At 40.8% G+C, this 14,305-nt stretch overlaps 1 protein-coding gene across 1 annotated transcript in view; it reads right to left on the bottom strand.

Annotated features, from left to right (window-relative positions):
* wdr17 (WD repeat domain 17) overlaps positions 1–14,305 on the bottom strand; it is a gene marked incomplete at both ends in the record, with an annotated part of 98,075 nt that overhangs the window by 40,636 nt on the left and 43,134 nt on the right. Inside the window, 9 exons of the mRNA XM_079998662.1 lie at positions 1,880–1,966; positions 2,385–2,500; positions 5,975–6,139; positions 6,808–6,894; positions 6,990–7,072; positions 8,142–8,233; positions 8,665–8,833; positions 9,677–9,864; positions 11,367–11,489. Coding sequence (XP_079854788.1) covers positions 1,880–1,966; positions 2,385–2,500; positions 5,975–6,139; positions 6,808–6,894; positions 6,990–7,072; positions 8,142–8,233; positions 8,665–8,833; positions 9,677–9,864; positions 11,367–11,489 — 1,110 coding nt within the window. The remainder of the gene's footprint in view (positions 1–1,879; positions 1,967–2,384; positions 2,501–5,974; positions 6,140–6,807; positions 6,895–6,989; positions 7,073–8,141; positions 8,234–8,664; positions 8,834–9,676; positions 9,865–11,366; positions 11,490–14,305) is intronic.

Genomic DNA, 14,305 nt, shown 5'->3' with positions numbered 1-14,305 from the left:
TGCCAGCAGGCCTTTGCAAAGGTCAAGTCAGCTGTCTGTGGGAAACCAGTGCTGTTTAATCCTAACTTCTCTTTCCCTTTCTGTCTGCAAACCGATGCGTCAGACGGAGGGCTGGGCGCGGTCTTGTCCCAGGAGGTGGAGGGGACTGAGCGGCCGGTGATGTACCTCAGCCACAAGCTTTCAGAGCGGGAGTTGAGGTACGGCCTAGTGGAGAAGTAGAATCTGGCAATCAAATGGGCTGTTAGGGGTACGCTTTCAACCTCTGCTTGGACCATGCCCCACGGCAGTGGCTCCACCGCATGAAGGACACGAATCCACAGATCACCTGGTGTTACTGGGTCTCTAACCCAGTAACACCAGGTCTCTAACCCAGTAAGCGCAGATGGTCATGGCTGAATTTCTCTCCCAATCCGGGGCGGTGGGGGGGAGTTGGCTGGACGGCTGGATGGCTCCCATGCCTAAGTTGGGTGGTGGGGGTATGTTGCTGACCTAGGGGCATGGTTAAGCTGCTGCAGATGGCAGCATGGACACCTTCCCGCGACCGCCCAGCTGCCCTGAGTTGGCCGAATCAGTGCCCACACCACGCTGATTTGTCCAATCCAAGGCACAGAGCTTTCTTAATGTTTGTCTGTCTTGCAGTGAGGGATTGCCGCACGGGCTTGTCAGCCGACCAGGAGTCGGATCGGAACGTCGTTCGTCCTGAGCCCAACCCATTATTGTCTATTATTTATCCTTTTGGCCAGCGAGCCTTTTTGTTAAACTTTTTTTTCTTTTACCTGTGCTGTCAGCATGCTGGGCATACAACACAGAGTATTTGTATACTATTGCATTTAGGAAAGAGTTAGTCTGGAAGGAAAACTGGAACAGAAATTCGGCATGTAGCCTCTCCTTGTCATGGTTATGGCAGTGAATGAGGGAGGAAAGGAGAGGGATGTAACTGTGAAATTGTGTTCTTGTTATGGTATGTACAATTTTAATGAGGGCGCTGCTTACTTGTGGGTGGTAATATGTTTTTTGGTAATGTACTTTTTGGGTATCCAGTATTATTGCTTTTAAAAAAACGAAAAAATAAATGGTGAAATGCAGAAAGGGGGAGGGATGTAGTAGCCTACAGAGGGTGCTGTTTTGTTACTTGTACTTACTTTTCCTCACCTATACAACAGGAAGTGATTGCTGACCCTCTCCCCAGCAGTGTTAGCTTGGCTCACACATGAATGCTATGTTTGTAGCTTTCCTGCATACGGCTAAATAAAGGTGTTACATAGCATCAAAGTCCCTGAATGCCTCATTTATATCCACGTTAAGGATATTAAAAGCTATGAATTGAAACATGATTCAGTCAAAAATAGCGTATTCTGTATTTGGCCAAATGGGTAGCCCAAAAAGATGTTGAATATATTGACAGCTATGTTGTTTTTATTTCTCTTGCATAGCTTTGATGATGATGCATTCAAACGACACAGATGAACCCCATTGCTTTTTGCACTGTACTCCTGAATGACCATTAATTTCCAAAAGCAGATACATCTGCAATGAGGGACAATTTCACGATGAAGCACATCAGTGACATTTTGTAATATCTGTCTTCTCTTTTGTCACATGGTTTCACAGGTGAAAACCACAAGGGAGATTTCTAATTTAACCACATGCCACCACATCTGAAATGCATGTGAAATGACATACACGTGCAAATCACACATACATTTGAAACAAACGTTTATGTTTACAGCTTTAAAGTAATTATTTTTGTTATTTTAACAAAATTGGGAGAAGCCATGCAAACTGTCATTGTACCTGGTATAATGACAGTACAGATCATTCATTCATCCATTCAACAAATTAGCAACATACTGTAAAGCAAGGGATTGTTGTTACCAACCGTAGACATCAGCTCCGTGGTCGAACACCGTGTCCAGACATGTTCCATCCCTTGTATCCCACACTCTTATTGTGTAATCCCAGGAACCTAAAATGTATTATGATGCAAATTAATAAATTATAGCAAACCACTTACATTACCCTATTGATGTACCAATGTGATAAGTGTTTTTTATGAAACATAATTTGTTGAAATGTTGAAATTTTGAATATGCAATTTATTGTGATTAATCACAGAAATGTTGGGGTTGATCACAATTTTACATAATATATCAAATGACTAAACTACAATATCATAAATCACCATTGACTATTAAACATATCAACATTTCTCCAATGACCCCTGAGGATCTAACTTATACCATGAGAATAAACATCACCACCATTCGGTAATTTAAGGCATCCGAGAAATCCTGTGTTTTGATATGTGTTCTCCCTTATCTTGGAACTCTTTATCTTATCTTTTAATGTGACAGCATTTCAGAGGTTCTGTTGAGTTGGTATACCTGATGTGAGGAGGTAGGGAACCTCAGTGTTCCACATTAAACCCCTAACGGGAGCAGTGTGGCCACTCAGCACGTTGATGCATGTGTCCTGGGTGTAGTCCCATATCCGAACAGTGCTGGGCAGTGAGTGACCAAGGAAGACAGAGAGAGGGAAGGAGGGGGCAGTAGATGCAACCAACAATTATATATATACAGTATGTGTGTGTTTGCACCTGTGTGTATATTTTTACTACTCACAAAAAGTTAGGGATATTCGGCTTTCGGGTGAAATTTCAGGATGAACCTAAAATGCACTATAACCTTTACAGGTGAACTTAATTTGACCTTCTCTAAACTTTGAATGCACATGTCCAACTGTTCAATGTTTCAGTACTTTTTGCACAACTTGCTGTTCTCTTACAAGGAGCTGAACAGCAAAATTCACAACAGGTGTTTGATCCATGAATCGACCAATACATTTCCTGGTTCAATTCAAATTGGTATTTAAACAGTCCTCTTCATCATGCTGTTCACATTTTGACATCATGAGACCAAGACGACACCTAACAATTGATCAACAGTACCTCACCATTGCGAGGCTTCAAACAGGATGTTCTCAGAGGGAGGTGGCCACTGAGCTTAGAGTGTCACAGAGTGTCATTGGCAGCTTGCAACAGAGATACAGAGAGGCTGGAAGAGTCACAGAAAGGCATAGAAGTGGATGTCCTTTGGCCACATCCCACACTGATGACTGCTTCATTGTGAACAGTGCCCCGTGGAACCGGATGATGAATGCCACTGAACTCCAGGCACAATTAAGGGAGGTGAGAGGCACCCAAGTGTCACGTCAGACCATTCAAAACCATTTACATCAGCGTGGTCTGCGTGCTAGACGACCTGCAAGGGTACATGACCACACCACCAGGCACAGGCATCATCGTCTTGCATGGGCCAGGGAGCATTTATGCTGGACGAGGGACCAGTGGGCCTCAGGGGCTGTTCTTTGACGAAAGTTGATTGATGATGGCCGCCAACGATGTTGGAGACGTCAAGGAGGGCGCTATGCATCAGCCACTGTTGTCACCAGTTGAGCCTTTGGTGGTGGTGGTGTTACAGTGTGGGCAGATGTGTCTAGTCAATACTTAACTGCCCTACACTTTGTGAATGGTACAGTGACAAGCCAATACTACCTGAATAACATCATTAATCCAGTCATTGTGCCCCTGCAAGAACAACACAGGCTAATTTCATCTTCATGGACGACAATGCTCCAGCTCATCGAGGTTGCATCATTCGGGAATGGCTGCTGGAAACTGGAGTACCTCAAATTGAGTGGCCTGCACTTTCTCCAGACCTGAATCCCATAGAAAACCTATGGGATCAGCTGAGTCGCCGTGTAGAGGCTCGTAACGCTGTACCCCAGAATCTCAATGACCTGAGAGCTGCCTTTCAAGAAGAGTGGGGTGCCATGCCTCAGCAGAAAAGAAGTCGACTTGTGAACAGCATGAGACATCGTTGTCAAGCTGTAATTGATGCTCAAGGGCACATGACAAGTTATTGAAACATTGACATTTTTTGTTGTGATACACCCACCACTGTTGTTGGCTTTTGTTTCAATAAATTGTTTGAGATGAGGAAATCACCATTGCTTGCTTCTACGTAAATGCTATAATATCGATATAATATCAGTGTAGCGTAAACTTTTTACATTTTCCATAAATTTCACCTGAAAGCCAATTATCCCTTACTTTTTGTGAGTAGTGTATATATGTGTGTCTATATGTGTGTGTGTGTGTGTGTGTGTGTGTCTCTCTCTTTCTCTATATATATATATATATATATATATACACACACACTGTAAATATATAGCAGGGGAAATAAGTATTGAACACGTCAACATTTTTCTCAGTAAATATATTTCTGATGGGGCTATTGATATGAAATTTTCACCAGATGTCGGTAACAACCCAAGTAATCGCCATTCTGGTAAATGGTGGGGACTCGTCGCCCAATGTTCCAGAAGGAACAGGAGGAACTGAACTGAACTGAACTGAATCCACACATAAAGAAAAATCAAAACATATACTGTATGTCCATTAATTACGTTATGTGTAATAAAGTGGAATGAAACAGGGAAAAAGTATTTCTTTTACACGCTTGCTGAAATTTATTTAATACTTTGTCTTTGTTGGCAATGAAAGCTTCAAGCTGCTCCTGTATGAAGAGACTAGTCGCATGCATTTCTCAGGTGTGATTTTTGTTCAATTATGTGAAGTCTGCCAGTACCATATGCTGAAAAACAGCCCCAACACCATGATGTTTCCACCTCCAAACTTCACTGTTGGTATGGTGTTTTTAGGGTGATGTGCAGTGCCATTTCTCCTCCAAACATGGTGTATGCTTTGACATCCAAAGAGTTAAATTTTGGTCTCATCTGACCAGACTATTTTATCCCAGTATTTCATTGGCTTGTCCAAATGTTGTGCAGCAAACTTTAAACAAGCCTCAACATGCTTTTTATTCAGCAATGGTGTCTTGCGCGGTGAGCGTGCATAGAGGCCATGGCGGTTGAGTGCATTACTTATTGTTTTCTTTGAAACAACTGTACCTGCTAATTCCAGGTCTTTCTTAAGCTCTCTGCGAGTGGTCCTTGGTCAACACTTCTAATTACTCTTTTGACTCTGTCAGAAATCTTGTGAGGAGCACCTGGTCGTGGCCAGTTGATGGTGAAATGATGTTCTTTCCACTTCCAGATAATGGCCCCAATGGTGCTCACTGGAACATTCAGAAGTTTAGGAATACGTCTGTAACCAATGGCATCAGTATGTTTTGCAACAGTAAGGTTGCGAAGGTCTTGCAAGAGCTCTTTGGTTTTACCCATCATGAGATGTGTCTTGTGTGACACCATGGCAATGAGAAATCTTTTTATAGGCCAACAATTAGGACTAAACCAGCTGATATTAATTTGCACTGATAGGGGGCAGGATTGCTACCTAAATACTGACAGATTTCAGGTGGTTTTTTGGCTTCCCATGCCTTTTTGCACCCCCTATTCTTCATGTGTTCAATATTTATTCCCTGTTTCATTCCACTTTGTTACACATAATGTAATTTATGGACATATATGTTTTGATTTCTTTGTATGTCTGGATTACTTGGGTTGTTACCGACATCTGGTGAAAATTTTATGTCAAAAGCCCCATCAGAAAAATATCTACTGAGAAAAATGTTGACGTGTTCAATACTTATTTCCCCTGCTGTATATATATTTATTATGTACAATATATATATAAAATGTTTTATGGCCTGGATTGAAAAACGGTGAACCTATCCTTCAAATGTTTGAAATATGGTTGCGTTTATTTTGAAGAAACATGGAACTGCGAGAGGCAACCAATCAAATTAACTCATAAAATAATTTGAATTGAATACCTTTGACCAAGCATGAATAGAATGAATTTTGCACAAGTATGCTATTTGTTTAAGCCAAATTTGGCTACTAATGCTCAGCCGATGACCTGCTTTGCCTAAAATTATGCTGGATTCTTATACTATTGTAGGCGGCTTTAAGCTTTCTTTCTAAAACACTCCATGGGCTCACACCCTCTTACCCATCATCAGATCCAGAGCATAGTATCCCCTCTCTTAGAGGAGACCAGCGCACATGGAATACTTTAGCCAGATGTCCCGTGAAGACTTTGAGAGGCTGGTCAGAGCTGGTAGCCAGGTAGTAGACGCGGACATTTTTGTCCTCGCAGCCTGTAGCTATCATATCCCTAAAGAGAGGAGATGAACATTTTAACTGGTATGTTAAAGTCCAAGTGAAACTAAGTCTGCCATCTGCTCTGTATATGGTCTCAGTTGTTTATTCAAAATCGTCATTGCCATAAAAGAGTTAAGTTTAACTTATGGTTTTACGATGATGTTGCATAAATATTGGCAATTTCACTTTTGGCACTAATGATCTTGTTGGTCAAATGTTAACCATTCAGATTCGTTTTTAATTGTATTTCTGTGTGGGTGGGTATAACTACTTTATTTCAACAGCATTATAGATTTGTGTCAGCAATGGTGTCTCTAACCAAATTCAGGTGCTCTGTAAGTGGTTGCCATCAAACGTAATCTATACGCAAGTTGCCAAAAGATCCTGTAACCAAGGTTGGCCAAGACTGATGTTTTGGGGGGACAATTTCACACCAGAGTGGTCTGAGCTGTAACTGGGCTGTGGAATGCTCTGTAATCCTGTTATAATTTAATGATGTACAATAAGCTAGCGAGCATATCCCACAATGCATTGTGATGGTAAAATGCCGGCAATGTCAGTGCTGAAAAGAAGTGGCACGTGTATATGACAAAGCAGTATGTCATAAAAGCCATCATTATTTTTTACTCAGAGACAAAGCATGAAGCACAAACTAAAGCATAATTTCTTTCACAGTCTCACTTGTTATTCTGGCTCCAGTCACAGCCGAACACGGCAGCGGGATGTTTGTACTTGTGGAGGACTTTGCCGTCAATGGTCCGCACGATGCTAGTTATAATAGTGGAAGACAAAAATAATCAAGCTTGAAAAGACAAAGGCAGTTTTCCTTTCCCCAAATCAACAGGATGAAAGTAGCTACCGACCAGAATCCATCCCCGCTGCATGTGGCAATCCTCTTTGAGTCTTTGTGGCTCCATGAGATACAGAATATGCCATTCTTTCCATGCTGATTAAAGAGAGAGCGAGGGGAATATTATTAAAATCAACTCGTCAATCAGTGGTTCCAACCTCTCTCAATAAAGTACAAAAATGCCTGAAACCCGGAATAAATCAAATGAATACACCATGACACACGAATTCAAAGTAGGTTGACACCAATTATCTGGGCCAATGTTTAGTAGGCTGTTCGTAAAATTACTGTTTTGTCACGCCTGAAAAGCAATGAACCGAGTGTCTTTACAGAGGCAAAACACCCAAGGTTGAAAAGCCAGTGTTGAATGCTTACTGTGACAGGAAAGGTTATGTGAAAACCCTATTCATTGGAACGGGGAGTCCATATTTGGCAAGGCTGAATTAATGAGGTATATATATATATATATATATGTGTGTGTGTGTGTGTGTGTGTGTGTGTGTGTGTGTGTGTGTGTGTGTGTGTGTGTGTGTGTGTATACAGTATATGTGTGTGTGTGTATGTATACTTACACAGAATCAAGGTTAATCATATGATGTTTGCAATAAAGTCCAATTTCAACAGTGAGTCGTCAACATGACACATCGTCACAACATACAAGAAATAATATTAATGGCCTGTTAAGTCACAATATGGAAACCTGAAATAGATCATCTCGCATTGCCCTTCTAATGAAACATGCCTTGTGGTCAAATGCATGTTCTGGTCTGGTGTTTCTATGTTTATGTTAAGTGCATATTGTTGTTTGTCTCTCTGTTTATTTGTCACTCCCGTTCTCCTTCCCCCTCATGGGGAAGTAATGATGATAAGTTGTTGATAGACCAATAACATGGTAAGATTGTTCTCCAAAGAGGGGGATTGGTGGCAGTCCTGTATCATAAAAAATCTGTATCCTGTATCTTGTCATCCCACAGGTCATCCACAGGACAGAGTTATTGCAAGCGGTTCTTGATAATTAATAAAGAGTGGCATTGCAGGTTGAGAATTTGAACTCCACTTGCTGATTGCCTCTGTCTTGGATGTAATGGTATACAAATAAACTGTGTTGTATGTTTGTTGCCAAGCCTTTTGACAGCACAGGTAAATACAAAAAAAAAAAACATACCTCATTGAAACGTGTGATCATCTTTCCCTTCTTCACATCCCAGATGAAGGCACCATTACGAGATGATGCCCCTGCGATGCAGTTCAGGTTTCCTTCAGAATGCACAGACACAGGGCAGCAGCACAGCATTGGATCCATTTTAACTTAATATTCGTCAATGACAAATATGAATATACTGTATATATACACATATGTATACATTTGATACAATACATCACGCCATGAGATTTTGGGGTACATGATAATATGCACTGTGGAACTTAAAAATGGAGCGCAATATCAAAATCTATTCCTTTTTCATTTACATACTTGAAACGCCAGAAGGTAGAATTACCAATCCAACTTTATTGGTGTTCTTTGTTAAAATAAATAGTGTAACTGTATCATATATATAAATAGGAACCCTGTACCGAGTCTTGTAGAAAACCGTGAGTTTGTCATTACAACCCTAATATTGTATATATTTTTGTCTTTGCTGTTGTGCATGCTCATGTACATGCACATGAGCATGCGCGTGCCCTACCAGGGGCCCAGGACAGCGAGTAGACCACTCCTTCGTTGCCCGGGGAGGTGTAGACAGCTTTGAGTGTGTTGGTGTCCCAAACTTTGATTGTCCCGTCAAAACTAGCTGTGGCCAAAAGGTTCGGATCATCTGGCTTGAACTTGCAATCAAAGATGGTCTCCACGTGGCCCTTGAAAGCAAATTGACACGAGAGATAAAAAAAACAGATTTGACAGTTGACCAAAAGACAAATGATATGTTAGATAGTTTTTCAAGCCAGACCTTACAATTGTTAGTTCCTGTGATTTACAACTGTCCCTCTTGAGAAACTTACTGGTCTGCTGCAGCTTCTTACTCCCTTCAATGCAGTCTAATGGGTCATATATATATATATATATATATATATATATATATATATATATATATATATATATATATATATATATATATATATAGCACGCCGGGGTATTGTACGCAGCGGAAAATACCGACTGGTCGGAGAGCTGGTCCTAAGTCCAAATGGTCGTTAAACAGATAGGTTGTTAAAGAGGTAGGTCGTTAAGTGAGGAGTACATGTATATATATATATATATATATATATATATATATATATATATATATATATAATAACAGCAATAAAATATTTTATTTAAAATTAATCTTTTGCATTAATTTTTACATTTTAATATGGCCTGGGTTGGTGAACCTATCATTTGAGAATTCCCATGCATTGGGGTTCGATTCACAGAATATGTTAATTTATTGTAATAAAACACAGATTTGAGCCTAACAGGACTTTTACAGATGCAGGCCATTGTAAAAAGTATGGGTGTAAGTATTATATGTTCAGATATGTATTTCTGACAAAGTTGAATGTATAGATTTTAGCTGTGTGAGTAAATATCTCATGATGTTCATGTGTGTGTTTCTGGTGGAGTTTAAATAAACCACTCATATCAATTTAAGATTCTTTTTTTTTTTTACATATATTTATTTATTTTTTGGTCATAACGGATTTATTTATAATATCTACCAAGTCTCTTATAAAGTCCCACTTCTTCGCCCCCATGTCGTAAAGTCCAACCCCTCCATCCATGAAGCAGCACACGGCGTGTCCAGGGGGCAACGAGAAGAACTGGTTCTGGGACAGGGTTGGCGGAGGGACTGCTTCACTAGTGGAGCTTGTATACTGACTCTTACTGGGAGAACCAGAACCTTGAGCTACAGAAAGAGAAATCAAAGGGTAGAGCAAAATGCTAGCATTTTAATTTAATGGAGCTCATGGCATGAATTCACATGGGGCACGGAGTCACAAACACATCATCTGACAGTCAGCTGACAGTGTTGAGCCAGCTTTCTGATGACATCTACCAACCACAACTCTTCCATTCAATAAGGCAGGTTATTTAAATCTGCTCCTGCAAGCCTTAACACTGCTGGCCAATTGTCAAATCTTCCCACCTTCACCCCAACCTCCACCTACAGCATCAGAAAATAACACTGATTACATTGAATCAGTGTTAATGCTGGCTTCATTCTGTGACCCATAAGTTTTTTTTTGCAGTATGGGTCTGCTTGCCCTATGCTGCAAGGGAGCAGAATCTGTAACGGAATCTTTACTCCAAAAATAACTGTATGCATTTCATTTTGACGTATGATTGGGAAATAATAAATTGCTTAAACTTGACAAAGTGTTCCGTGCTCCACTGAATTGGTGTATGGTTGCACAATAAATTTGATCTCAAAATCTCATTGTGGGAGTGATTTTATTTACAGTATAATTTTATATTGCTTAGTAGTGTAATTTCGCTGGAAAGTAACGTCCACGTGTAGTAGTAATTAGACGTGGACTTGGCTCTGGAGCCAAGCGCTCCATACCAGAGAACCTCAGAAACCAAAATTTGTTCTCATTTTTAAGTTGTCTATCTGTCAACAAAACCCTCTGTGCTGGGTCAACTTCAGCTACAACCTGCGTCTCTTCGAGTCCTTACTCCGAACCTGGGGAACAAGCGTGCTACACTGCTTCATGTTGCATTAATAAGTACTGTGAATTTCTAAATCTGCCTGCAAAGTCTTAGACATGATAAGTACTCCAATGGATATTAATGGATATATCATTGTGGAAGCAATGAGAATGTAGAAGAAAAGTCAAGACTCGAAGAGAGGAATTATATGGAAATGGAAAATCAAGGTTTTTACAAGGTCATGGGTTGATTTTATTGTCGTGTGGTAAAGTTCAGGAATACCCATGAAGTTCATATACTCTGTTTTGATCAGAGTTCTATCTCCTGTCGCTCATTTATATCACAATGGAAAATTATTGGTCGAACTTTGAAAGGTCAGCAGAAAAATGGGTCGAAATCCAAATGGGTTGAACTCTTGAATGTATTGGAAAAACCCAATTTATATTGCAACAAGTGTAACGTAATGTTCTAGCACAGTTCTGACAAGTAATTTCAGCTTGTACCTGGCAACCCCAACTCACTTGACAGCTAATAATCACTGCACCAAGCGGATGGATATATGGTTGTGGAATAGAATATCAAATTTTAATATATATTTTTTTACTTGTCATAAAGACGCAAGGAGCTAGGCAAGTTAATTACCCTTACAGACTGGGTTAGCAGACAGGCCATTGCTATCGATGTACTAGACACAAAGGTACAAAACTGGTATGAATCTGAATCTGGTGAAATTGCCCAAGGTTTAGCTTCAAATATTACCTTTCTTGGCAGGAGGAGAGTTGAGGACATGCAGAGCATGGAATCCTGTCTTCTTCAGTTTGAAGTTATCCAGAGGGGTAGAGCGAGAGACGTTCCATATTCTCAGTACTCCAACCTGGGAGTCTGAAACAGGAAGAAAGAATGTTATTGACAAGGTTACTAGGACATAAACTTGTTAGGTTTAGAAGACAAAATTTATAGATCAGCCATGGTGAAAATGCAGGTGAAAGCAACAACAGTATGTATCAAAATTATACTATATTTAAGTTTGACACATTTTTTGGAATTTCTTAAATTTGACATAGAGATACATAAAGAGAATCCATTATATATACATTATACAAAATATAATACTATTTCATTTATTGAGCAAAATTGTCTAACATTAGATGTCTTTTTTGGAAATATTATGTGAACCTTTGCTTTCAGCTACTGGTGACCCTCTTCAGCAGCAGAACTGTTGATCAGTCACACATTAGCTTGAAAAAAAATCCTGCTGGTCCTCCTCGTCCATCTCGCACAAGAAGATACTTGTTACAGTGGCACCTAATATGGGGCTCGATGAACTGTTTAACGGGAGGACAGGGTAAATATCTGCTGGGGCAGGCTGTTTGCCACCTAGCGGCGATAAAGGAGAGCCAGGCTGCCCTCCAGCAAAACAGCTGCTGGCGATTCAGCAGCAGACCCAGGCCCTGGTAGAGCTGATCAGCCAACAGAAGACCAGGTTCTACTGAAGAGATTGCGGAATCCAGACCGCGCGGCACTGATTGCTGTGCCACAGATGTCCAAGGCCGAAAACCCAGAGGCGTATATCACCACCGTTTAGGCCACAGCCAATGCATGTGGTTGGCCGAAGACAGTTGGAGTGGCCATTTGACCGAAGTGCATGGGGATACCTCTTTGTGTTGTCCTGGTGGATTATGCAACACGGTAAGCAGCGCCCTGCGTAACATTTCTGCAAAGAGGGTTGCACAGGCTCTGTTTCATTATCTCCTGAATCTCGAAAGAGATTCTGACTGATCAAGGCACTTCATTTACGTCAAGCACACTCAGGGAACTGTACAAAGTGTTGGGTGTTCACTCCATTCGGACCAGCATGAACAATTCCCAGACAGATGGTCGATGAGCAGTTCAATAAAATGCTGATGAACATGGTCTGAATCGTTCACTAAGATAGCTGAAATTGGGATAGGTGGTTGGACACTGTTATTTGCAGTCTGGTTCCCCAGGCCTTGGATTCCGTGGGATTTTCTCCCTTTGATCTTCTCTTCGGTAGAAAGCCCAGGGGTGTGTTGAAAGAAAGCTGGGAGGGATGTCCATGCACAAGTAAGAGTTAAATTCAATACATCCACACAGATTTTTGGGGATTCCAAACTTTTCAGCGCTGTCCGGTCCCCGAAAAGACCTCACCCAAAAGGATACCTCATATCCAGTCCAATGGACAGGGCCGTGCCAGCAAGTGTTTAAGAGGGTTAAACAAGCCCTCTGTGGGGAGCCAGTGCTCCGGACATCTAACTTTGCTCTCACTTTTGTCCTACAGACAGATGCCTCAAATAGAGGGTTTGGGTGCCATTTTGACCCAAGAGGTTGAGGGCAGCTCCCCGGCCTAAGTCAAGGGGGTATATAGCAGTGGGGAGTGGTTTTGGCATCATCTGCAGGTGGGGAGAGCCAGCACTGGCAACCGGAAGGGGACACATCTGCAGGAGATTGAGGTAATTAGGAGAGTCTTTAAAAGCTGCAGTGCACCTCTCTTCCTCTCGCATCTGACAGCGAGGGTGGGCTCCCATTGCAGAGTGTTGTGACATTGTCTGAAAAGACAAATCTTGATTTATATTAAATAAACATCCAGCACACTCTGATTTAATTTGTACCCGCCTCCTGGTCCATCTTTCTGCATGTCTGTTACAAGATACTTGTAACAGACATTTTGGAAGTTTTATGTTAAATAGACCAGTGGCACCCAAACTCACTCCTTATTGGTGTCCCCTTTATTTAAACATGTGACTCTCTTAAGTGTACTCATAATCCTGGAGGTTCACATTTTATAATTTGTCCAGACATTTGAGGTTGGATCATTTTGCTCAATAAATAAATTAAAAGTATAATGTTTTCTGTGCCATTTGTTTAATCAGGGCTCTGTATATATTTTTAGGACTTTGTGCAGGAATTCAGAAAATTCTAAAGGGTTTCTTGGAGTAACTTTCAAGCATCACTGTAAATCTAAGGTATTTTTTGTTTTTGTTTTTTTGCATTTTAGAATAATTTATAACCTTATGAAAAATAAGGTAAAAAGTGCTGACAAATCAGTTATGACATTATGGTTCTTTCCTGTCACATCATCATCTGTAACAAACAAGTAATATAAAATATATAAAAAAATGTATGTTGAGATGATCAATATAGGATCCAATTTAGGCTAAGTTTCCCATCATATCGCTCAAATTTTCTTAAAAATAAAAATAAAAAAAAGGTAAACATGGTAAAAAAATTCCAAAAATATGAGGTATCACAGCAATAGGGAAAGGGGTAATGTAGAATGTGTGCTGACTAGTAAATGGGCTAAAACTCTATTTTATGTAGGAAAGGTCTTTCAATTCTCTCTCGTCAATAAGAAAGAAAAGCATATTATAAAACCGTATATATGGAAACGATATAGCACTATATAACTTTATAACACGTGTGGCACGGTGGCGCAGTGCAGTGCATTGCACTGCTGCCTCACAGCAAGAAGGTCCTGGGTTCGATTCCCGCCTGGGGCGCTGTTGGCACCGTGCTCCGGCGGGTTATCTCCCAAATAGGAGCCTTTCTGTGTGGAGTTTGCATGTTCTCCCCGTGCTCACATGGGGTTTCCTCCGCCTCACGTCAGTAAGGACCCCCACCAAAAACATGCACCCATCATTGTCTGACCAGCAATGGACATTTATCACCTCGTCCCCGGG

This window comes from Zeus faber, assembly GCF_960531495.2.
Source record: "Zeus faber genome assembly, chromosome: 4".
Taxonomy (NCBI): Eukaryota; Metazoa; Chordata; class Actinopteri; order Zeiformes; family Zeidae; genus Zeus; species Zeus faber.
This window is presented reverse-complemented; position numbering and strand designations above follow the sequence as displayed.